Source organism: Gymnoscopelus microlampas, assembly GCF_963454915.1.
Source record: "Gymnoscopelus microlampas genome assembly, chromosome: 13".
NCBI classification, from domain to species: Eukaryota; Metazoa; Chordata; class Actinopteri; order Myctophiformes; family Myctophidae; genus Gymnoscopelus; species Gymnoscopelus microlampas.
In genome coordinates this window covers 13168878-13196106 of record NC_139950.1, presented here as the reverse complement: position 1 = coordinate 13196106, position 27229 = coordinate 13168878, and the positions used below count along the sequence as shown (strand labels likewise).

Here is a 27229-nt window from a genome sequence, read left to right as displayed (position 1 = left end):
ACCGGAAACCATTTTAGATTTCTTTGGCTATTCAAAAATAGCCGATACACAAGCTCATAGCGTGGCACTATGAGCTTGTAGATCTGCTATTTTTCTTTGAATATATATATATATATTTTTAAAGCGAACATTTTTAACTCCAATATTTGCTTCTGGGGGGTCCCTGGACGAAAATATTTTGAGATGGGGGTCCGCGGCAAAATACATATACTTTTGGGGGTCCTTGACATGAAAATGTTGGAGCACCACTGACATAGCAACATACATTTAGCTACAGTATGTATTTGGCCGCGGACCCCCATCTCAAAATATTTTGTTCCAGGGGGGTACCAGATCGGAGGCGCTCCCTCTGGTGTTGTGCCTGTGACTTTGCCTGTGACTTTTCAAGAGTTTTCAAAAATAGCAGATCTACAAGCTCATGGTGCGGGCTATGAGCTTGTATATCCGCCATTTTCAAATAGCGAAAGAAATCTTAAAATGATGTTCCCGGATTGAATGGGTTAAATCAAGTTACAACAGGTAGATTTGTTCGTTTTGTCAAGAAGAAAGCACCGGTGCATGATTTACAGTTACCACAAATGTAATCATTCGATTGGAATGTGCATGGAAACATTTGTGAAACCTGTATGATCCATAACGATCTCGCAGAGCTTTCCAATCCACACTGTGGGCTACTACCACCGAATCAGGCTGCTACTGCATGCTAACAGAGTGAGGAGCCCACAGCACTTGTGGATGCAATGCGTTGCGAGCTTGTAGATCTGATATTTTCACAGACGGGTTTTGGCGGCAAGCCTTCCTCAGCGTGTATCACAAAAAGAAAGCTGTCAGGTTGTTTGTAGCAGGGGGGGGGACTGATAGACAAGACAGACATTAAGGAGACAAGGACTTTAGTTGCTCTTCATGGTTGTACATAGCCACCGCGACACTGTCAACGACAAGCAACGTAATATTTTCGGTAAAAAATACATATATAATTTTAAAAGAATTCGCTCTCGCAATGCACCTGAGGTCCTCTGCGCCACAGTCACAACTTCATCGTAGGGGAAATACTAATGCGCAAAGCATTGTGAGCTTGTACATCAGCTATTTTCACCATATTGCACAAGACCACTGTGCGATATATAAAATAGGGTGGTTAATCAATTCAATTATATATACAATACATACACACACACACACACACACACACACACACACACACACACACACATATACATATACATATACACATATATATATATATATATATATATATATATATACTGCTCAAGGAAATGTAGGGAACACTTTGATCCCTTAATTATTTTGAGTTTTTTCATGAACTGTGTACATAATGCTAACGAAAACTGCTCAAAAGAATTAAGGGATCAAAGCGTTCCCTTAATTATTTTGAGCAGTGTATATACATATATACATACATACACACAAGTTTCACGATTATTTGACGAATCAAAAAAGCAATAGACAGAATAATGTCTAGGATGATAAGGGATGGTTGCAGCCCTAATGTATAATATGTGTATATTTGCTGCAGACAGACAGAGCTTTGTGTCTCTTCTCAAAATAAACCTGCTGTGTGTCCTCTATGCTTACATAATGGATGCACAGCCGCTGCTAACAGAGCTGAAGGAGGTTTCCATCTCTGCTCACCCTAAATAAACTCAAACTGCACACACACCACGTACACACTGAATTATCATATCGCCGCTGCCGGATGGAAATCCTTGCATGTCCAAAACAGTTCCTTTTTTATTAACACTGTTTTTTATAAATAGTGAAAATAGTCAATCGACGAGCTCACAACGCCTTGCATTGTGACGCCGTTGTAGATCGGCTATTTTCACAATTATCTTTTTTTTGTTGTGCGACAGTTGTATGATCAAGTAGGGTATTAACCATCTGTAGTCCATATATTGTTTTAAAATACAAAATGACCTATCCTTTTTAGTCAGGGCTGGTATGGTAGACGTGTTTACGAAAAAAAAACACAAAGTTGAAATTATCTTATCTTTTTATTCAATTATTTAAACCTTTTTACAGCCTGACCGATGCCCATCCCCATTTTGGATTGACCTAGACCACCGAGGCAATCGAGGCAAAAGCTTGACATCAGTGATTTGAAGTCATATCGCCTAGCCCTACTCTCAACAGCTTAAACCCTGTTTCGTTGACCAGGATCCCCCAGGGCTCTATACAGTACTTGGTCCGCACTTTTTTTCCCCCCTCTACACCCCAAACCCAGAAGAGGATTGCTAGGGTTCATGTGGTTAAGTAATGTTGACCCACTCCAAGACGGCTTAAACACCAACACAGACGCTTTAACCGAGTGATGAACCGGTCAGTGCACGGTCAGGAACAGCCCGGTCCACTTGAATGGTCTACCAACCAACGACCAGATGGAAGCGCTCACATAATTCCTAAAGAGGGGATTGAACCCTGAGCCGAGTCTGCTATCTGTGGACACACAGCCCACAGTAACCAGGAATACGTCCTTAATGTGTGTACACACACACACACGCCCACCCACCCTCCCACCCACACAGGAGATCTTACTAATCCCTGACATTAACCAGAGAGACTGTAATGTATACTAACAGTCCTACCGCAGCGTCATAAACCCCCCATTTACATGTTAAAGCTTTTCATACTGATCCACTGACAGCATGGGATGAGTTTTAGGTTTGCTTGGTCGTTTGATTTCAGTTTAGTTTCAGTTGGTTTTATGAGTCGTTAGTTTAAGTTTGAGGAATTTACTAGTTTTTATTTAGTTTGTTAAATATTGAGGAAAGATGGGGTGTCCGCTGGCCTAGCGGTCCAGGCGCATACCACATATGCTGGTAGGGATGTTAACAATTAATCGATTAATCGAATTAATCGATTAAGAAATTATCCGATTAAATCAAACAATTAACAATTAATTGAAAAAATTAAACTTTTTTTTTTTTTTCTTTTTTTAAATGTTCAGAACCCAAGATATGATGATTTGAAGATTTTCTGCTCCATTAACTTCTTGTTTAACTTACTGAAAAAGGCTGTATCTCGGCTCCTAAGCACTTTTTTTTAGGATTTTTTTTTAAATCTGAAATTAAGATTCTCAGATTTACAAAAAACGCCACTTATCAGTTAACCGGTTAATCGGTTGATAAAGTTATCAATTATCAATTAATGAATTGATCGATAATTTGCATCCCTATATGCTGGTAATCCAGCTTGACAGCGTGTCGCGGGTTCCACTCCCGTTCCCGACGACCTTTGCTGTATGTCTCCCCTCCCATCTCTCTTCCCATTTCCTGTCAGCCTACTGTCCTGTCCAAATAAAGGCATAAAAGCCCCAAAAAATATCTTTTAAAAAAAATATATTGAGGAAAGATTATTTAAAAAACAAGAACACGGTTGGATGAAAGATGCATGGCATCAGTTTATTTGAGTTTTTCTTTTTTTTTTACTTTGAGATGTTTTTGTATTCATTTTATTTTCTGTTAACTAATAACTAAATTATATCTTGACTTTTAGTTTTAGCTTTAGTCTTAGTTTTAGTTAACTATAATACTGCTCCGGACAGCAGTTATGCACACAGCGATACACAACCTCAGCACATACATATACTAGTCTGTATAACATTGTCATGTTATTGTCCACAACCTGGTGGCTCTATTTTGGGCATATAGGGCTAACATGTTCAACACACATCAACAATAGCATGTATGATCTGAGACACTTTGTGAGTATGACTTACTGAATAATATCGTATGTCCCAAAACGGAAAGTTGTCATGATTAAAATAAAAAAAAACATGGCAAAAGTAGCAGATCTACAAGCTCAAAGCAGTTTCGAGCTAGTAGGGCGTTGATTTATGAAAAAAAAAGAAGTTGAGGTTTCTGCCCGACAGCAACGATCCGAGCCTCAATGAACCCAGTTTCGGCACAAAGTGGGGTATAAATTCGTTCTACTGCTATGCCGGCAGAATGCCCTACCAACAGTCATATACAAGTGTGACTCCTTATCCCCTTTCAAAACCGCTCTAAAAGAGCACTTACTAGAGATGCGCGGATGGGCCTTTTCATCACCCTAATCCACGTGTACGGTCATTATCCACCCGTCATCCAACCGCATTAATTATATGATCCTATTCATAGATCCTCACTGACCGCATGTAAAATAATGATTAATTCTCTGACATTAAATCAATTGTTTAACGAATGATTAGGACGTCCCTCCATCTTTTTTTCTTCCCCTTTTTCCGTGGAGCGCTTACCTACGGACTAACATTGTTACTATTTACTAACTGTACTGTAGTAGGCAATGGGATTCTATATGGATACGTACTTGTACAAACAATGTCACTCACCAGTCACCACTGTCGCGATCACAGATGTAGTGACCGTATACATATACATATCCATGGTAACAGCAAGCCCTCCGTCATTCCATCACTTTCTCACATCGCAACTTTTCATAAGACATATCCAGCACTTGACTCGTCGTCGGCAGGGTTAAGAACTTCACTAAATCACTCCCACGGCAATATTTTATTCCTCCCTTATTTTATTAGTTGTCTTTGCGTCCACTGGCCCACTGTTGTTTTGAAGTGGAAGGACCCCTTGCCGGCAATACACGTGTAGTAGTCGGCAAATTTGTGCCTGATGGAAAATGACGTAATAGTAATACTACAAACGCACGCATGCCGAGATTTTGTGCTTTTTAAAAGCTATAATAGGCCTAATAGATAGACGTCATTAATTTATCTGGTGTAGAGTCTCTATAGAGTGGAGTAAATAAAATAATTTCCATCTGGCGGACATATTAGTATAAGCAGAGCCGAGCGCCTGGCAGGGCGTTAGAGAGAACTCACTAACGCTCTGAACCAGGGCTGCTCTAGCACCTAGAGGTTGCTGCAAATTGTAACTGGTAAAAAGTTGAAACTCGTCACCGGAAATGACACCCCCTCGATGAATTGAATACACAGGGAACACCTCAATGGAAACGAGCCCTGAGGACTTATTTGGGTCATCCTTTTAGCATTCTTTTGTATAAATCTGTGTCACCGTGCCTTTTCTTTTGCAAAATGTTAGTAAAGTATTCAATCAATCAATCAATACATACGGATGTCAATGATACTGTAGGGTTGTTTGGTGTTATAAGCTGGATGTCGGTCTAATCCAAACCATGGGTGTTCCGTGACCCCCTGCCTCCCTGTGAAACTACAGGGCAGCAGGCCAAGTGGATTACATTGCAATACCCTTCCAAAAACCCTCGTGAAGGCAGGCGCTGTGGCCCCGACGTGAACTTGAAGGCAGGCGCTGTGGCCCCGATGTGAACTTGAGATTAAAAGGTACAAAGGCAGGACCGCAAACAAGCACGGGAGTCACGTTTCGAGCCGATGATCTTCGCCTGAAGAGCATTGGTTCAGAACGTCACTCTGTGCTTGTTCACTAAATAAAGTTACTCTAAGGGAGCTATAGTGTGCGGCTAGGGTTGGTATCCGGAGGAACCGGATCCAACATTGGGGAGCCGGAATCGGTTGCATCACATTTGGAACAGTTTCCGGAACCAGTTTTTAACTCATACCCTGCCAAGAACGTAAAAAACGTAATTATTTCCAATTACCAATTCTGCCAAGAACGTAAAAAACGTCATTTTGAAAATGACTTTGATTTAATAAAGAGCTCACCGTCCATCATCTCTCGTAGTGACACATTTCATTAGTAACACCACCGGATACGGAAATGACGTCAATCGAAGATTTTCGCTTCTGCCTGCTTCCTATTTAAGTCCCCCTCTAAAACTGCATTTTCTCGCCTTTGTGTTTCTTCGCCATGGAACGCTGTTTAGAAACGCTGTTTAGAAACTGCTACTACTGCAAAATGGAATGTCGCCGATTGAAAATTTCTTCTCTGGGCCACTCACACAACTACCCTGTGTGTCTACAAACAGCTGAACACACGATCATAAGGCGAGGTCTGTGGCGAGGTGAAAAGGTAAGTGAGCCGTACCGTTCACATGGCGAAACATGGTGTTTTTACACTGGGCTGCTGGACAGACACTCCGCCCCGATCGGAATGTTTGTTGTCTGAGTGGCGTGCACGTATCGCCGGTGTATTTAGAAAGGATTTTTTGGTGAATTTGAAAAAAAAAAGAAAGAAAAAAACATTTGTTTTTTTTAACACATTTTTTTTTTAATGTTATCATTAATTCATGTTTAATCAGTTAATTTACTCAATTTACCCCACTTTTTGCAAAAATGTTTTGATAATAAACAATTATCAAACAACCTACTATAATCAAATAACCTTCGCGCGCGCGGACGGGACCGCGCGCGTGCACGCGGGGGGTCGCAAGAAATAATATCATTATTTTGGGGGTCGAGGCCTGAAAAGGTTGAGAACCCCTGCACTACAGCATTGTGTTAACCACTTAAGCCTATAAGTGTATATATACACACCAGGTTGAAAATAGTTGAACACAGACAGGAACAGTCGAGAATTTGTTTATTATAGCTCTCAGTTCACACACACACACACACACACACACACACACACACAGCTTACCCGTCTATCTGAGGCCACCAGCCTGAATTCCTGGGACACTTTTCCAAACAGGGACCTGTGTGTCCGCCTGAAGGGGTGGATGGTTCCCTGTACAGAAACAATAATCACATTCACATTCATAAACAAAGACATCACAATAGAATGCTCACATTTCTTTGTCCAAAAAACAAACCTTAATCTGCTCCGCCATCTAGTGGCGTATTTCTGTATAACACTCACCCTTCACAACTTGACTCCATACATCAGAGTATGGAATTCTTTATTCCTCCTGTTTTTTACCCTGATTTTTCAGTTGTCTTTATTTTATTTCTATTATCAATATTTACTAAATAGATCTAAATACAAGAATGTCACTGCCTGCAATGTGGTGACAGCTGCCTTATAAGCATGTGACAAAATCTTTAAACCACATAAATCTGAATACAATGTATAGACGCCTTAACAGACGACGTCACACTGATACGAAACAGTATGCGCACGCAGGTCGGCAGCAAAAGAACCCCACCGCTCATAAGATGCAATGTAAAAGTGGTCACAGTCTCACGTGTAAAAATGCATCCCATCACACTTTCAGATGCTGTTTTTCTCCCAGTGTGGAGGAAGAATGCTTAGGATTTTTACTGTGATCTCTCGCTCTTGAAATATATAATCCTTGGTTTCTGTTGTGTGTAAACAATAATAACAATTCAAAGCAGTTGTCCTCAAAACTCCACCTCCAGTGGCTGTCATAGGAACGGAGGGAGCGCTCTATGATCATGGCATCAGAACCTGCTTGGCTCGCGCAGCTGCAGCCCGTCAAGACTAATTTATGCTCCGTCCCGCGAAGGTGTCGCGCGCAGAGAACAGCCGAGAATAGCAGATCTCCAAGCTCACAGCGGTCGCATCCGTGACGCGGTTGTGAGCTTGTATGTCAGCTGTTCTCGGTGCACTATACCGTTGCGCGATGAAGTATATATATGTGTCGCCAGGGCGCACCCCACTAGCCTACACACAGAGGAGGTTGAATGAACTGAAACAAGCTCACCCCAAAACAGCAGGTTTGGGGATCTGTTGGGAATTGATTACATGAAGCAGTCACCTGTGCGTCCAGTCTCAATGTTTGTAAACAAATAATTGGTCTATACAGGGCTCACCTTGACTAAGGATCCCCTTAATCCCTTTAATGACTGAAAACATGATAAATTAGTAGTTAACTGCTCCTCCTCTAGTGTCCTTTTCCTTTTGTGAATATTGAAGGTTGTCTGTGTATTAAACCCAGAATTCTAAGCAACAGCGTATTACTCATAGCTAACACACACACAGTTGTGAAGTTCATTTTCTATTTAGTTCTTCACATCATGCACACTACAGTAAACTCCCGTTACTTGAACTCTTGAATGTTGAACATTCATTCAAGAGTTCAAGTTGAACAATTAAAATGGAACCAAATGGACCTGTAACTAGGATGTGCACAGCGACAAAATTCACTTACATTTAAATTGAGTTCTTTTTAAACAACTACATCATGGGTTTTCAACTGATTATGAACCAGGGACCACCACCCTGACTGAGAATCAACCTGGGGACCACTGTTGTGTTGGGAGGGGGGATATGGGCGTGGTGAGGGGGGAAAAGCTTGAAATTAAATAATGACTGTTAAGGGCTTAATTTAATTTGTTAATTCGAGGTGAATTAAATCACGCCCTTAACAGTCATTATTTAACTAAGATATGCTAGTGGTCCAGAGCTCAGAAAAGATTGAGAACCACCGATCCATTCCTTTCCCATGGTTGCCCTTATTCTGTTCTCTTAACCTTCCATATTAAACTCATGTTAGCTGATTCATTGCAACATATGTATCAGCAAGCACATGCGATTGATATGGGCACATTTCCTACTAATGATCATACTGTTTCTCAACTAGTGGTCAATAAAATATAATACAAATCTTCACTCTCCTACATTAGGGACCACATGCAATACCTTCACGGACCACCAGTGGTCCACGGACCACCAGTTGAAAACCCATCGACTACATGACCAGTGTCCAACTGTCTGTCTAGCCTACACTGTCTCACTCTCAGCAGTGGTTCTCAAAGTGGGGTCCAGGGATCCCAGGGGTCCTTGATGGGGTTCCAGGGGGTCCCCACCATTTACATATGTTGGCCATTTAAAAATAGCAGATATACATTTTTTTTCTTTTTTACATAAATCTTCTCTTCTGGGGGTCCCTGGCACAAAACATTTTCAGATGGGCGTCCGCGGTCAAATATATATATATATTAATTTAGGGGTCCTTGACACGAAAAGGTTTGAGAACCACTGGCCTAGAGCAGTGGTTTCCAAACTTCTCAGCTCAAGACCCAAACCCAACCAGAGTCTCCCCGGGACCCAAACTAGTGAAAATAGCAGATCTACAAGCTCACAACATGTCGCGTGAGCTTGCCCACGACCCACATATGGGTCCCGACCCACTGTTCGGGAAACAGTGGCCTGGAGACACACCGGTGCTCACACTTGGAGCGAGCAGCTTCTCCTCTCTGCAGTGGACTTAAACTTGTTTAACTTGAAAAAGAATACAGCCCTCAGCGACATCTCTACTCCGTCTTGGCAATGAGAATAAACTCCCTCCAGGCTACTACATATCGTTGCTTGTCGGGCAGAAACCTCTTATTGGAGATAAGAGGTTCTAGTGCTTTTTCCCCCGGAAATTAACGCCCAACTTGATCATACTACACTACGTAGAATTTGAATCCTGAAAAGTAACAGTTTTGGTCATATGAGGGTTCCACCCGATAGAGACGATATGCAGCACCAGAGGGCCTACAGTCAGCTGAGCTCACAAGGCAATGAAGGCACGTTTGTATTTTGCGGATGGTGGGGCAAGAGAAGCACTTGTTTTTGTTCACGCCACCACGTCCCATTTTGGTTGAACCAGAATTATTTGCACTCACACAAATGCTCTCAATTGTATTTTGAGGTTGCAGATTAGCTACATTTTGGGAGCAATTTTGAGCCTCTACATCATCTCCCTTTCAGCTGTCCTACCATGCGTCTCTCCTGCAACGTCTCCCTCTCAGCTTTCCTACCATGTGTCTCTCTCAGCTTTCCTACTGTCTGTCTCTCCTACACTGTCTCCCTCTCAACTTCCATACCGCCTGTCTCTCCTACACTGTCTCCCTCTCAACTTCCATACCGCCTGTCTCTCCTACACTGTCTCCCTCTCAACTTCCATACCGCCTGTCTCTCCTACACTGTCTCCCTCTCAACTTCCATACCGCCTGTCTCTCCTACACTGTCTCCCTCTCAACTTCCATACCGCCTGTCTATCCCACATGCTCTTGCTCTCAGCTTTCCTACTGTGCCTCTCTCCTGGTGATGTTTCTTCTATATTATATTTCTCTAATATTGGTCATCGAGCAACATTAGCTTGGTGGCTCATTGCCGACCTTGACATTTGACCACCAAATTGCACAAATATGACACATAGTTGACAAATAGGATATCTGGTTCATGAAGTCGCATGTCGTGTTTTGATTTGACAGAGTGACAGACATGCAGAGACAGACAGACAGCATCAATACGATAGTTTTGCTACAGACCGGAACGGCTTGAAATCCAACTCTATTTTCTGTCAGCAACTGAATATTCAAACACTGCAACAACAGTAAATAAACTTGGATCCATTCAGAATGTTTATCTTGTCATGTGTGAGTTTGTGGTGGAACTAAAATTGCTACACAGATGATGTGTATTATTAATATTATTAATCAACGTCTTGGAAACGTCTTTAATTGCAGGTGAAAACGCTGTCTGCACACTTACCAGAACATAGGTGTCCTGTTCTTGTTTCTTCCTGTGCATGGGAACCTCTGTGGAGGAATACACAACTATCAATATCACTCAACAACAACAACAACAACAGCAGCACAGCCACAGACTCTTAGTATAGATAGACTTCTACAATGTGCAGCGGTGGAAAGTAAAATATATCAGAAACCCCTCATCTCCATATTCTAACTTTGTGTTTTTTTCATAAATTAATACTCTATAATTGATCATACTACAGCATCACACAAAAGTATCCAAAATAGCAGAACTACAAGCTTGGAACACGGCCCAATTGGAGTTTATAGATCTGCTACTTTTGTTGCTGTTTTTTAATCCTGAAATTTAACAGTTTTGGACATGAGATTTCCCCCCCGACAGAGACGATATTTAGTCAAGTTAATCAAGTGCTAAAGTCCAATTTTAAGGTACTTTTACTTTATGAGTATGTCCTTGTTTTACTTAAAAGGTAGGGTAAGTGATTTGCGTTGGTTAAAATAATTGTTAAATAGCTCTATATTCTGATAGTACTCATTGCTATAGAGTGTTTGTTCAGTATTAGGAGTCTCCTTGTCTCTCCACCTCTTTATTAAACAGCAAATGCATTTTCGTTTCAGTTTCATTTCCAATTTTATCCAACCAGGACAGAGAACTCAATCAGGATACAGATTAAACAAGTGAAATTGGAAGTGATGACACTAAGAAATGAGCATGCAAAATTGGAACTGGAACACTATACAAATTAAGCTTAAAAATGGGTACTTTCTCCTGATTGGCTGAGATTTTGACACCTACCAAAAAATGTATTTTCTGTTTATTAAAGAGCTGGAGAGATGGGGAGACTCCTGTTACTGAACAAACACTCTATAGCAATGATTACTATCAGAATATAGTATTTTAACCTTTTAACAAAATACTTTTTGTTTTAACCAAAAAACATCACTTACCCTACCTTTAACTCTATACTACATCTCAGAGGCAAATATTGTACTTCTTACTCCTCTGCTACAATTATCTGGCAGTTATTATTATTTTCCATTTACAGGACGTTTACTTGTAACAGGGTGTTTCTACATTGTGGTGTTGATACTTTTACTATTTATTATATATAATATATTTATACTAATATTTGTAGTTAATTCAAATATAAATAAAAATGAGAGCTCTTCTTCCACCACTGAATGTCACCCAAAGCAGGTATAGTTAGCCGCTAGCTAGCATGCTAACATAATAACATTGAAAGCAGGTACAGTTAGCCACTAAGCTAGCATGCTAACATAACATTGAAAGCCAGGTCCAGTTAGCCACTTAGCTAGCATGCTAACAACACAACATTGAAAGCCAGGCACAGCTAGCCGTTAGCATGCTAACATAACATTGAAAGCCGGGCACAGTTAGCCGTTAGCATGCTAACATAACATTGAAAGGCAGGCACAGCTAGCCGTTAGCATGCTAACATAAACAAACCTGAGTCGTGCAGGTTCAGCACGTCCACAGACACCATGTCAGGCTGGTTGTCCAGCGGGCCGAGGCCGAGCTTCCTCTCCGTCACGCCGGACGGCACCACGTCGGGCTTGGGCCCCAGCTTCCTGGGGTAATAGTCCCCCACATCATCGTGGTGGTGGTGGTGGTGGAAGGCCGGTCCCTGTGAGGACGTGGACATCAGTCCATCCATCGCCATCTTTCACTTCACTTCCCTCTTCACTTCAAGGAAGCTTGTTTAAGGAAGGGTTCGTTCTCTCATTGACTCCAGTGTTATTTCGCCGAACTTCCGGTGCGAGTCTGCCACCTAGTAGTCTCGCGTCACCAGAATACTATTCCACTAACCTCGCATCACCAGTCTTTCCACCTCGGAGGAAACTATTCCACAATCTCTGAATGCTATAACATTTGTAAATTGTGGGAGGCAACAGTCTGGCCACGCGAGACTAGCCACCTAGTGAATTGAGGAGCACCCAGCTGCGTCCACGCAGACGAGACTTGGTGCGTGAGCGTTGATACGTGAGCGCTGCTGCGTGAGGACCGGAAGTGTTTTTTTTTTTTTTTGTGTCGCGCGTGCACAAGCGCGTGCGCAAGCATGCGTGCGCGCGCGTGCACAAGTTTACGTGCGTGCGCGCATGCACAAGTTTACGTGCGCGCGCGCGTGCACAGGGTTGCGTGCGCGCGTGCACAAAATAGCAAATAAAAAAGCAAAACAAAACCTCACAACATCCCTGTATTTATCTAATTATTTTACTCGCAATAATAATGTTAAAACTGATTGCATTCATGATTGTTTTGCATTAGTACACTGGACATATATATTAATAACTGTTGTTTGTTTTATTGTTTTATATTAAAGCATTTCGCTCCCAATGTGTTAAAACATAGCATTATCCAAGGCATGATTACAGTGGATATTTAAATTCATAACAATAATGATCCTTATCATTAATATTTGTACATATACAAATAAATAATAAAGTTAAAAAGTGTTCTAGGGCAAGTGGAGTATCTGTAAACAGCACCCAGCTAGTTAGACAAACTGTCTTCTCTAGGTAATCCATTGAATCTATTTATTAGCATAAACCTATTTTTTTTAAATACATTTACGAAATAAAAGGTAAAATGAAGGGTGGGCGTAGGCTAATAATAGGAAGACACGTGCCTGCACCTCCCTCTTTCCTGTCCCTGCAACAACATGGAAGTAAGTGTGTCTCTCCGTCTCTCCCAAACAATATCAAAAGTACATATAATGGGTTATTTAATTTAGTCGGTCAAATCATAATTGTTGGAGTCAACTTCTTGACTCTTGGACATTTGATTGTAGTTGTCGTAGTAGTAGTAGATTTAGCCCTGTGAACCATGGCTAAAATGTTTTGTTGTCAATAAAGGAACTGAACAAAACAAACAGCTGAAGATGGGGTGTGGATATATGTTAGTTAGTTTGCACCGTGATCATAGAAATTACATTGACAAACTTTTTTAAATAGTGTAACACTTAAACTTGAGGATATTTATAACATCTACTTGCATTTGTGTGCATTCCACACAGTTTAAGTTGCTTAAATGCCCCCTCCTATATAAGCCCATTGAACTTCAAACCCAATTCGAACCATGTTGGACTGAACAAAATGTTATGTATTGAAATAAACATGCCCCACTTACATATTATTGGATTATATCAGTCACCACAAGCATGGATGTCTTCAAATTTGAAGTTCAATGGTTTATATAGGAGATAGGTGTCTGATAAAATGAATATAACATCTAAATATTGTTTTTTATTTTGGGGTGCACAATAGCTAGAGACATAGACCAACATTTTTTTTTAAAGTTAAATAACCTGTTAAGTGATCCATATGCACCAGTATTTTCTTTGGTTTGAGAGCTTTAATTGACCCCATATTTAACTAATGAATATAGTTAACAAACTAATGGTGTACAAATCCATTAACAGAGTATTTAATTACCATTTGGTACACGCAACAGTATCTTTAGCTAATGGAAGTGATAACTAATGGCTATTGTAGTCATGATAATGGTCTTTATTATTAATTACAGCTACAGCATGTAGTCAAATTCCACAGTTGACTAAGTCATCAAAACACAGTTTAAGGGATATATTATTTAAAAAAAATGGAACTAGAAAAAGTGCTCCTCGGAGCACACGTCTCCGCCAGCAGACTTGTGTTGGGAATTAAGGCTCTGTTCAAAAAATAGAACATGTTACTGTGTCATAGTAACATGACACAAGTGTCCTATCCGTCTGTATAACTGTCCTATCCGTCCTGTCTGTATAAGTGTCCTATCCGTCCCGTCTGTATAAGTGTCCTATCCGTCCTGTCTGTATAAGTGTCCTATCCGTCCTGTCTGTATAAGTGTCCTATCCGTCCTGTCTATGTAAGTGTCCTATCCGTCCTGTCTGTGTAAGTGTCCTATCTGTCCTGTCTGTGTAAGTGTCCTATCCAATTGTTACAGTATCCGCCATTTCTCAGCCATTTTGTGATTATTCCTGTCTTACCTCACTTTGAAAGAGGCACAGACTCTTTCAAAGTGACACATGTATTTATAGGCCGCTATACGTCACTAGCCAATCCGATCACACTATTTCACCGTATTGTCACGTGTCACTTGACCAATGTTAGCTTGTTTCACGGAAAGTGAAAACAATGTCTCCTGGCGGAGAGAAAAAGTAATTGAAAAAAACGTATTAGAAGGACAATGTCAGTCACCAGAACCAAGGACGGGTGTTTCCGATTCATCGTTAAAATGGAGTTTGAAGTTACAATAGGTTTGTAAAGGAAGGGGGCGTGTCTGATAAAAAGAATATCAAAATACTGAATCAAGCAACTTGAACTGTCTTGGGTGCTCCCAAAAGCCTAATTAGACAATACAATGACCCATTTAAAAAAAAATAAGTGAAATATCCCTTTTAATTAGTTGCTGCAAACTCATGATACTGTATTAGCTAGTCTTTGGTAGTCTTACAAATGCTGTGGGTATTCTATTGTTAAACTTTCAGATTGATAGTTATGTCAAATATAGCAGATTTTAACATACTCCTGAATATTGATTTAGCATGTCTTTTTCATTTCCTTTCCAGAAACACATAACAATTCTGAAATCTGGCGAACAGCCAGTGCTGGAGAAGTGTGGCCAGAAGTATCACTGCCCATTCTGCCCCACCGATCTTTTTAAGCCTACAAAGCAAAGTGCTTGCAAGTTGCATCTCTTGGGGCACATCAAAAGAGCTGTGCTTCATAAAGGTTTGTAGAAGTGTGTGTGTGTCCTCTCATTTGCTATTCATCCTATATGCATGTGAACAATAAAACTGAAAGTTGTATGACAAGCTTTTACGGAATCATGATTTAGTTGCACCATTTTGTTTTTTCAGATTTGGTCATCTGCAAGTGTAGTTTGAAGTGTCGCTCCAGTACACACTTCCACTGTGCATACTGCACTTCAACTTATCTCCGTCGAGATGACTTCATCAAACATGTCATAAAATGTGAAGCCCCAGAGGTGTCCTCTCTGAAGGGACCCCTGGAGCCGTCCTCTCTGGAGTCGACCTCTGTGGAACCTCCACTGAAGCGTCCCCTGCTGCCCTCGTCTCTACAGTCCTCTCTGGAGCTGTCTCCCCTGCATCCGTCCTCTCTGAAGCGTCCCCCACAGCTGTCCTCTCTGGAGTCGACCTCTGTGGAACCTCCACTGAAGCGTCCCCTGCTGCCCTCGTCTCTACAGTCCTCTCTGGAGCCGTCCTCTCTGGAGCTGTCTCCCCTGCATCCGTCCTCTCTGAATTGTCCCCCACAGCTGTCCTCTTTGGAGTCGACCTCTGTGGAACCTCCACTGAAGCGTCCCCTGCTGCCCTCGTCTCTACAGTCCTCTCTGGAGCCGTCCTCTCTGGAGCTGTCTCCCCTGCATCCGTCCTCTCTGAATTGTCCCCCACAGCTGTCCTCTTTGGAGTCGACCTCTGTGGAACCTCCACTGAAGCGTCCCCTGCTGCCCTCGTCTCTACAGTCCTCTCTGGAGCCGTCCTCTCTGGAGCTGTCTCCCCTGCATCCGTCCTCTCTGAAGCGTCCCCCACAGCTGTCCTCTTTGGAGTCGACCTCTGTGGAACCTCCACTGAAGCGTCCCCTGCTGCCCTCGTCTCTACAGTCCTCTCTGGAGCCGTCCTCTCTGGAGCTGTCTCCCCTGCATCCGTCCTCTCTGAAGCGTCCCCCACAGCTGTCCTCTTTGGAGTCGACCTCTGTGGAACCTCCACTGAAGCGTCCCCTGCTGCCCTCGTCTCTACAGTCCTCTCTGGAGCCGTCCTCTCCACAGCCGTCCTCTCTACAGCTGTCCTCTCTGGAGCCATCCTCTCAGCAACAGTCTTCGTCCTTGCATGTGCCATCCTCACACCAGCCATCTTTGCCAGCCTCAGTGGAAAAGGTGTCGCAAGTAAGAAGATCGAAGGTTAAGTTTGTTCGCTGTGTCCAGTGTAGCCTGGTCTTGAATGCAAAAAATCTGAAAAAACATCTGGAACGAAAACATTCAGTAGACAAGGACGTCACCGCAACATCCTGCTTAAGAAGCGAGTGCATAGACAGCAAAAATGGCATTTTTGCTGTTCTCAAGACACTGCATGGCTGCACTGTTCCTCTGCATGTGCAACAGAGGGTCTGGGGTGGAGACCACAAGATTCGTTGCGAGTCCCTCAGATGTCAGCAGAATCAAGAGTTGGCATTAAGAAGTGGTCTTACCAGTTTCAGATGTGTTCACCTCCGTTCAATTGACTACTGTAAGGTGACTGTTGCAGCCCCAGAGTTGCATCAAGACACCTTACAGGCAATGGTGACACAGAGATGGTTTGGGGTTGACAAGTTGAGAGACTGCATGCAACGAAAACAGGCTGCCAGTGCACAGCAAACTCCTTTGTCTGTGTGTACCACCCTCATGTCTCCGAAGTATTGCGTCTCTATCCATGAGCCTTCAGTGTCTTATTACAGTCGTCTTGGACGGGTGATGGTGGTCTATAATGAGAAGGAGAACACCTGGCATTGCCCTTGCATCAATTCTCGCAGGTCATGCTCTCACAAATACTTAGCAAAGTGGCACCTGTTTCAGGAATATCCAGACATCTTCAGGCGGGTGAGATCAACTGAGGATTCAACTGAGGATTTGTTGCAAACTGAGGAAGAAGTAACTACAGCTGTGGACAGCAGGAGTGATGAAGAAATTTACCCTCCCAAAGGTGAGATGATGAAAAGGATGGTGGAATATATATTCAACCAAAAGAAGCTGCCAGCAGTATTGCCTGAGGAACTTCGGAAGAGTATGACCAAAGACGATTACCCGAAGCACTTGATTCCTCCTGAGTCCCAGTGCTCCATCTGTCCAGGAATAGTACCCCTGAGTGACCCCATTAGAATCACCTCAAAAGCCAAAATTGTCACGACTGATGGCATTATTGAAGGTAAGTTTTCATCATTTCACAGCAGACTGCATTTGTACCATTTCACAGCAGACTGATGTAAATCTGATTTGAAGAAGTAATCTATAAAATGTATCTTTCAGATGTAGCTACATACTGCAAAACGTGTCCCATGTGTGGTATGTACTACCGCTACCAACAGTTTGAGGATGGACTACATAATTTCAATGATAGTATACTTCTTGGTCTACACTTCTGTCTCTATTTGAGGTCAAATCTGCAGGTTAGCGTTTTTCCTTATGTTCTGCTGCAATTATCCAGACTCTAATTTTAGTTCTTGTTCGACTTGGTCAACAAAATGGTTATTTTTTGTTTCTTCATGAAATTACAGGTAGGCTATACAGGTTATACAGCAGAGGGAATGCCCTACATGCTTTGATGTTGCCTTTCTCTTTCAGACCAACCAGTCTATTGGCAGTGCTATTTCTGCTCTGGAGTACCTCACAGAATCAAAGTTCCCCTTGGCCGACTCAATCCACCATGGTTACCTGCATTTTGAGGCACTTTCCGGGCATGACTACAGTTACAACTGTGTGCGTTGCGGGGACCATCCACCAGTCGTTGTAATGGATCTCCACAAAAAAGCTGTGTTCAACATGTCAGGTAATAAACATTTTGGCTGTCCCATAATCATAGATGGGGGGGCGGGTGGGGGGGGCGTTGTGGTATAAGGTCACTGCACATAACTTGCCTTCCTAAATGCTATGTTTTTTTCACATGCAGAAAGTTTTCCTTGCATTTCTGTGATTGTAATGTTCTGTGTGGTGGTGGTCATAATATTGATAAAAGTCTGTTATTTGTAGCAAGTGACCTGAAAATGCCACCTGATAGCTACACGGGAGACGTGAACGTCGAAGAGTTCTGGGATTCTCTTACCAAGCATACAATTGCTAGAGGGTTTCTTTCTAGTAAGTACAAAACAGATTTGCTGACTTACTCTCAACAACTGTTATTAGGGAAGGAAGATCAATTAACTGCTCTGGTAAATGGAGATGTGAGAAACTGAACTGTAAGAAACCTTTTTTGTAAAGATCAATATTGACCAAAGTTTATAATACACTCGTACATTTTTTTGTTTTCTGTTCCAAGGTAATAAAGAGAATCCTTTCTCTGTGCCACCGTCTTTCGAATCCTGGGCTCCTTGGATTGGTCCAAAGACCAGGAAGTCCTCAGTTGTGTTGAACACAGAATTTAAAAAGGTTCCAACAGCTAGAGTTCCTGTTGAAGAGGCAGAACTAAGTGTGACAGAGTCTCGTCTTGTTGACGAGCTCATGAATCAACGGGTATGGAATATTGTGCATGTTTGTTCAGATTTAGAATCATGAACATTTTAAAGGAAAATGTCATTACATTTAAAATCTATGCATTTATTAACCAGGCTGGGGTCATTAGAAACCTGTGCAAGGAGTGTGGCCTGGACACTGCTGGGTCCAGAAATGATCTTATCCAAAGACTGAAGAATGAGATGTCGTCGAGAGCGGGCTATGATAAAATCTTTCAAAAGATCTGGGGTGCATCAGGTATTTCTTACATTAAATGTTAACTTATACACGTTTTCTTTTTCCATTTCTATTTCATTTATGTGAATATTTTTCCAGGTGGCTGGGCAGCTATACTTTGCCCATGTGGCATTGTATACAGCTTAAAGGTTCTTCTCAGGGGAGAAAGCCCAAGAGACTATGCAGATCTTCTCCTATCATGGCAGCACATGCCTAATGTTTGCGTCTATGACTTTGCAAGAGGCTTGGCGAGGCACACCAACTTGAGGGCACCTGGGCGCATCCCCTTCAGTCCACATGAGGGGCTGCTGTTGGAGCCAACTATTGAAAACATCAGAGATGCCGGAGAGGGTAGACTTCATGTAAATCTTCCTTGGCTGTCGGAAATGAAGAATCCTCCTGATGTTGACTGCCATCCATACACAGGCTCCAAAGACCATTATGCTCTCAGTGACAAATTCCACGAAAGAAATTCGACGGATCCAAAAGATGTTCTGCGACGTGTGGGTATGGTGCCACAGCTGGCTGGGCTTCTCAACACCCAAGTTGTTGAACAGTTTTTTTCTCACATGAGAAAGGCTAATTATTTCCTCAACAACTCAGCACCAGCAACGTACATGTTCATGTTACGAAATATGTTGCATCACAGAAACTCCAGGCTGAACAAGGAGACCACAGCACACATTACGCACACATTTGGAAGAGCGGTCCAATTCAATGAATACAGCCAGGCAGTCATGGGTACTTATTTTTCTCTTTTAATTAGAAATTTGTTGTGTTAAATGTCCTTCCTATCTTTCTAAATTATAAATCGTTCATGTTAAATGTGCAGTTTGCCCTCTGGCAGCATCCTCTGATGGCCAAGACCCTCTGGCAGCGTCCTCTGGACAAGACCAAGGATCGTTGGAGATGGATCAGGCTCTGCCTCCACAGGATTCACTGATGGATCTGTCATGCCATGCAGAACCAGGTTACAGATGCAGTGTATTAGGCATGCTTTCTCATCTAATATGACATGACTCTTTTCCCTTTAGTTGATGCAGTCCTTTTTGACCCCCCCCCCCCCCCTGCTTCTAGTTCTGTCAGTATGTGGCGAGGGCTGCCAGGCTCTTACATCACTGGAACGCATCCAGGCAAGAAGACATAGCTGGGACTTTCCAGTTCATGAGGGACAGCAGAAACTGGTACAAAGACTGAAAAAACACAATCTTTCAGACTATGATGTTGTGACATTGCTACCATAATGTATTAAATGTATTTCCTTGATTGTTAAGCTTGACTATGTTCTGGATGGGCAACGCTCTCCTGAAGAACACATAGTGGAAGTTGGTGCCCTTACCCTACAGCGCTCAGATTTCATTACTTTGGGGTTGGAGAGGGAAGTGGAAGCCACGGTGAGTATCATGATGAGTATCATGATCTCATAAGTTAGGGGGCAAAGATATGATTATCCTTCTTTTCTTAAACCAACGTATGCTTCATGCAACCTTACAGATTGTCAACTGCTGTCTCACCATTATATCCGAGATTGCCAAATGTCAAGTAAGTTGTGATTCTGTTTAGAAATCATTTATTTAAATAATCTTTTGGACAGATATTAAAGGGTGGTATTTATTTACAGGGAAAGGATGTGGTCATCATGGACGCCTATGTGGTGGCGACATGGACTGAACCACTTAATGCTGATCCCTTTCTGTCCCTACCGGTAAATGATAAAAAATGCGTATCTGATCTATATAAATGAAAGCTCTGTGACTTCTAAATACCAATGTATACATTAAAACTTATTTTTTTCCCCTCCTCATAGGATGACGCATCTTCTAAAGACCTCATCCTCTGCCCAACATGGAAACCAGGACACTGGATGCTCAGTGTAAGGCGTTTTGCATGTCACATAAATGTACTCTTTATAGCTTTGCAACTAGTTTAATAGAGAAATGTGTACAATTCTGTGATCTGTGTAAATATAGAGAAATATATACTTCTGTGATCAGTGTCAATATTGTTTTTGATCATATCATTGACAAATGTATTCATTTATTCAAAATTACTTTTGGAAAAAAATGGACTGGATGTTACACATGTGCAATAATTACTTTTTGCAACTTCTTTGTACCACTGTTTCTCAGGTCATAAGACCAAAAGAAAAAGTCTTAAACTTCTTAGACTCTAAGGACCCTCATGGCTTTGGCAGTCAGGCAAATCTCACACTGTTCAGGTTATTTGTAATGCATATTTGGCCCAAGTTCAAACGTTGGCCCCAAGTTCAAAAGTTGGCCCCAAGTTCAAAAGTTGGACATTAAAGGGGGTTGTTCCATTGTTAAGAAGGCTCAACTGCATTCTATGAGTCCTATGGGTGCATGGGTGCTGCATGCATGAATTGTATTGCTTCATTGCATGAGTACTGTTGCCTGAATTCTACCTTCATCAGGATCAGCTTTGCGAAATTTCAGATAAAGAATTGGTGAAATGCCTGTGCATTCTCTCTTGCATGAGTTGTATTGCTTTCCAGGTTTACAGGTGTAAAGAATTGGTGAAATGCCTGTGCATGCTCTCTTGCAGAAGTTGTATTGGTTTACAGGTGTAAAGCAGATGAAATGCCTGTGCATGCTTTCTCCCAGGAGTTGTATTGCTTTACAGGTGTAAAGAAGTGGGTGAAATTCCTGTGCATGCTCTCTTGCAGAAGTTGTATTGGTTTACAGGTGTAAAGCAGATGAAATGCCTGTGCATGCTTTCTCCCAGGAGTTGTATTGCTTTACAGGTGTAAAGAAGTGGGTGAAATTCCTGTGCATGCTCTCTTGCAGAAGTTGTATTGGTTTACAGGTGTAAAGCAGATGAAATGCCTGTGCATGCTTTCTCCCAGGAGTTGTATTGCTTTACAGGTGTAAAGAAGTGGGTGAAATTCCTGTGCATGCTCTTTGCAGGAGTTTCAGGAGTACTGCTTTGTGTTCTGCATGCTTTACAGCAGAGTGTCATCTGGACTGGGTCAAATGTATGAAATGTGAAATTGTATTTCTAACTTACTCTTAAGCACTGAACTATCAAATGACTTTAAAGGCTTACAGTTATGCAGCCGAAGATGTCATACATTTGACTCAATCCAGCTTAAGTCATGTAATTAAAGTACTTGCAAATGGTAATTACATTGTTTATTTTGCAGTAAAATGGCTATGAAAATGGTGCCTGGGCGTTGGACTGTCATAAAGAATAAGGTAATAATAAAGAAACTGTGTATATGTACACTGTATTCATCTACTGTAGGTGTATTATGCATTAAACATTCTGGTTCTTGCAGAACATCCCCCAACAAATGGATGGATCATGTTGTGGCGTCTTCATGCTGATGGTAAATCAAATTGAAATGTAAAGCTGTTTTATGTACTGGGTATTAAATGTAAATGACATGGTTGAAATGTGTTGCAGTATGCTCTCCACCTGGTGATGGGCGATCCATTTGACTTCACTGTTGTGAGTTGAAAATGTACACATGCAAATTGAAAATGTACTGTACACATTCATATTGAAGACTTGCATGTCCATAATGAATGTTTGCATGTCTGTTGACTCTTAATTTCTTAGGTAGACATTCCGAAGATAAGGCTGTGGTGGTGTCTGCTACTGTTGGAGAATTTCTCTCTCGGAGGGTAAAGGAGTTAAAAAATGAAATGCAATGTATTTTGATTTTGTCAAGTCTCTTAATGTAACAGTCTTTCTAATGTAGCCGTGGAAGGAAATTTGCCCATTGGTCAGAGGACGCACTGGACGTTGGAGAACTGGACGTAGGAGAGGACCCCCTGGACATGGGAGAAGACGTTCTGGAAGTGGGAGCACTGGACGTAGGAGAGGACAACATGGACCAGGCATGTGAAGGGCAAAATGCATTTATGAATATTTGGCCATTTTGAACTTGGACAAGTTTGAAACATGGAACATTATTCTGAAAATATTATTGTATATTATTTTTGCCTGGGCACACTTATTTGAGAAGATTAATATTTTATGTATAATGACCTGTTCCCTTATGTTTCATGTTAACTTTTAGGATCCTCACTGTATGGCAGCCTCCATTCATGTCTGCATCTTCCAAAACGGGTTAGTGACGGGACAAATTGTGAAATTTGCAAATGTCACTTGAGTAAAAAATGAATAAATAATGTGCATATGTTTGACTTGTTAGATCCTTCTATCCTGAAGTCAAGAACCCCCTAATGGTCCAGTGCCATAGGTGCCAAGGGTGGCTCCATACTGACTGTGCTGGAATCGAACCAAACAGCCCAGTGGACAGTTTTTGTTGTGGCTGTGATCATCCACTCGTAAGGTTAGCAATACGTTTTCTATAGGCTTTTTCTGGACAGTGTGCTTTAAATATATGTTGGTAATTATGTGATTATTCAATTTCACTACAGCACCGTTGCATTAAGCAGACATGGGCTTGCTGGGGTGACCGTTGCATTAAGCAGACATGGGCTTGCTGGGGTGGTTACAGGACCAGAAATAAAGGTAAAATATTCTCATTTTTAAAAGTAAAGTTATTCATGTTACTTTGCATATTGTGTTATTTTGGTTTCATTTGCGTCTGCTTTCTCAGGCTCTTCACACAATGCTGATGTCAGGACAGCAACGCTCCAGCAGAGTTCATCTCCACTACAATAAGCAGGGATACCTCAAACTCCGGCAGACTTTGAAACACAAGAGGTTTACACTTTTCAAAGACGATGAGGTATTTCTAATGTTCAGAAGATACAATCTTACTGTATACATACATTGTTGGTGGTCAGTTAATTATGTATATTCCCCCCCATTAGACCTCTGAGTTGATCAGGCTCATAAGGGACACACTACAGCTGTCCAGACAGCTAGAAGACATGGACTTTGTACTGGATGTAATGCTTCCTGAGGTATGCATCATGGAAGCATGAAGAAATGTATAGTTTTTAACCTCGTGTAATTCTGAAGTACTGTCAGTCAGGAAGGTTCTGCATCACCAATTGATCATTGCATTTCTCGTCTTCACAGATTATGCTATACATATTAAAGAAGCTGGAGGGGTTTACCCGATTCCGGGCAGAACAGGCTCTTCACCTATTATAATGTGTCAAAGCAATCTACGAACCCACAGACGAGGAGTGTGAATGGAAGGCAGATGAGGAGGAAGAGTTGACAGAAGAGATGAAAGAGAAGGCGAAGGGAGAAGAAGGACGAGGAGAAGGAGGACCCCAAGGGCATCCCAGAGTTCTGGTTAACGGTCTTCAAGAATGTGGACCTGCTCAGTGACATGCTGCAGGAACATGACGAAGGGTTAGGGTTAAGCAGAAGAGATCTCTAAAGAAAGGTCATGAATAGCTGAGTACATGGTACCACATTAATTATGGTTCCACACAGCCAATGAAGTCAGCGAAACAAAACCCTTTTTCAGTTTTGTGTTATTAGACAAGAGGACACCACTGGATTACATTGCTTGATAACTTTCACTTCACTTCACAATTTTTATTTTGGTCATCAGTTCAACCATGTAAACAATACACTCCATGTGCATAAAAACAACAATAATAACCACGCGCCCGTAGCTTCTTCAATGATATATTTACTCACGGTCTTTCCAGTGAGAAGAGTATTACAAAGAACACCTCAAATGTATACCATTGCAGTTGTTTTGACATTGTTGTTTTCACCTAATGCTCTTATGGTCTGAGTCACACTGCCCCTAAAGCTCCTGGGCAGCCTCAAGTGCTCAGCTTACCTGTACAGCACTCAACTCTCCATCATCATGGTCAACAGAGGCTGTTATCTCTGGTGGTGGTCACTCACTACATGGTTTTAGTTCACAGTGACCCCTCGCAGTAAAATCCTCAGTGTTGATTTACTCTTTCTTGAGAGTGTTCAAATGGACCCATAATAAGGGTCTATTTGGTTCCATTTGTACATTCTCTTGAGTTACAGACCCATAAGGGGTCCATTCGGTTCCTAACCATCAATCATTTAGCCGGTTACCCACTACTTCTGAAGATCTCTTGTTTTAGTAAAATAGGATGGGATGGCAGTTATTCACATTATGTGTTGTTTGCTTTAATCTAATTAGGAGGATAAACTGCAATATGGCCTAGCTAGAACATTCCGTTTTACGACTTCTAGCTTTGAACATTACATTAAGACATTTCTCTAAATGTCCTACATTTTATACCTCCTGAACACACAACATAATTGCATTGCTTTTGTTTGGATTACGGCAGCTACACACTGCAAGATATTTGCAATTGGCTTTGCTTTGCCATGCCATAGATGGTTTTATTGTGATAAAATCTACCCATCTTAAAACAGATGGGTTCATATCAAAGTCAAGTTCTCAGACCCAGGCCAGCCTATGAGTTTCACATTAGAATTAAAGAATTCAATAGTATTAATAGTATTTCTAAATGAGGACCGCAACCTTTAACCTCCTTCTTGTTCCAGAGATCTCTGCAGAGACTTGTCGGTCGTCGTTTAAGGGGAAAAAAAGCTTCAAGTTTCTAAATTAAAGAAAACAAAGCTTCAAGTTTCTAAATTGACATTGATCCTACCTCGGTCTTCACATGTAATAAAGTGGCTTGGCTTGTATAACTTTGATCCTGCCTCTGTGCCTGCTTCAGTGTGATGTTTGTATTGACTTTTTAATTGCAGCATCAAACGTGCTTCAAGCGTATTGGCAAATTATTTGTATTACTGTTATACGGTTACAAGGTTTGAGTGTATGTCTGCATGTACAGTGGGTTTTATTAGACTACATCTACAATTACAACAAATCTCTGACTATAAAGTATCACAACTACATGGAAGGAAGGTTTTGTTGTGGTAGGATTTTTAACAGGTGTTAGATGTCTTGACATTGGTAACTGAACAAGCTGGGGATGAATGCTAATTGTAGCTGGAGTAACTTGGACAATCTGAAGGTGATTGCAGAGGGGAAGAAGAATGAAGCTATCCTGATGAACCCTCCCACCCCCTCTACAATAAGCTGTTGGGTCAAGGTGCATCTAGGACAACAGACCCATTGACTACTGGGATGTACAATGGTAGTAACATAATCACAGGCTTGCTTGGTAAATCTTTAACTGTCTACAGACTATTGCTCATTACATTCATTATATCCACTGTTAGTCAGTAATTAACGATGGATACGATATGATAATACTTTGTCAGTTGACACTTAAATTTGTCTTGCGACCCAGCAGTCATGTATGCAACACATAAACAGTATACATTTGACATGACAAAACAAAAAAACAAAAAAACATACATAAGGACATAAAGACAGGAGCAATGTTCACCACTCAGCCTACCCTGGCCTAACACTCCTGATTAAGCCTCAATGTCAACTGTTGGACAAAGGACCTCTTTAGTTTGACCTTGTTGTATGTTGGAACACCGTATCCTTCCTGAAGGCAGCAGCCTATATTCTACATACAAAACATGGCTAGTGTATGCAGTGATATTCCTTGCCAACCTTAGCATACTGTTATTATACATAGATGTATAGAGCCTCTGAAGTGGTTGTCCAACAATCTTTGAACAAATGTTCAGTTGCTGCAGCAGTTGTGACTTTAAGGCTACAGACAGACATCCATACCAGGTGGTACTACAGTACTGAAGAACACTCATAACAGAAGTGAAAAACAAAAGAAGAATCTGTCTACTAGCACCAAAGGATCTCAGACGGCGAAGGAAATAGATTATTTGCTTTGTCTTCTTACCCACTGACTCAATGTGGTCTTTCCATGACAAAAGATGGTCTATTACTACTCCTAGGTACTGTATGTATACAAACATACCTGGTTGATCTGTTCACTATGAATAGTGATGAGGGATCTGTGTATCTCCAGTGGTGCACCAAAAACAATCTCTTCTGTCTTTTTTGTGTTCATGATAAGAGCATTGTTATCACCCCACTCCAACAGTATTCTTTCCAGTGATTTCATGATCACTGAAGTGAGAACTATGGGTCTATAATCCTTATGTTCTTTTGGAAATTGGATTTTGGGTAATGGTTTTATGTATATCTGTACAGTCCAGGCATGCTTTTAGTTGTTCTGTGCTTTCATTTGTCCTTGTCCTAACTACTTTCTTCTCCAGGTTTCCTCTCTTTAGTTTTGACTTATAAACTGGAGTCAAGCACACAACATTATGATCAGAGGTCAATATAGGCGGCCCAACCTTAGCAACATATGCATTTGAATGCATTGGATGCATGTCTATAGTACTGGCAATATATTAACAGTAGGCCTATATCTAAAGCAGGGGTCTTCAACAGGGGGTCCGGGACCCCTAGGGGGTCCTCAGAGTTGCTACAGGGGGTCCGCCAAATCTCTGTGTGATAGGATCATTGTTTTTTACATTAACCACTTGAACCCTCGCATCCCTATTCTAAGGACAACTTTAGCCAAAAA

General features: G+C 41.6%; 1 protein-coding gene and 1 long non-coding RNA gene across 2 annotated transcripts in view; one reads left to right on the top strand and one right to left on the bottom strand.

The window, feature by feature from the left end:
• Positions 1-12238, bottom strand: part of slc30a6 (solute carrier family 30 member 6) — a 57373-nt gene extending 45135 nt beyond the window's left edge. Inside the window, exons 1-3 of the mRNA XM_084076914.1 lie at positions 11826-12238; positions 10356-10402; positions 6552-6638 (exon numbers count right to left, since the gene is read on the bottom strand). Coding sequence (XP_083933040.1) covers positions 6552-6638; positions 10356-10402; positions 11826-12039 — 348 coding nt within the window. The 5' untranslated portion in view covers positions 12040-12238. The remainder of the gene's footprint in view (positions 1-6551; positions 6639-10355; positions 10403-11825) is intronic.
• An 11011-nt stretch (positions 12239-23249) lies between these two features.
• Positions 23250-23696, top strand: LOC311059211. Its single transcript, XR_014602139.1, has 3 exons — positions 23250-23309; positions 23398-23529; positions 23615-23696. It is a non-coding gene; the product is annotated as an uncharacterized lncRNA (long non-coding RNA).
• Positions 23697-27229: the final 3533 nt, after the last annotated feature.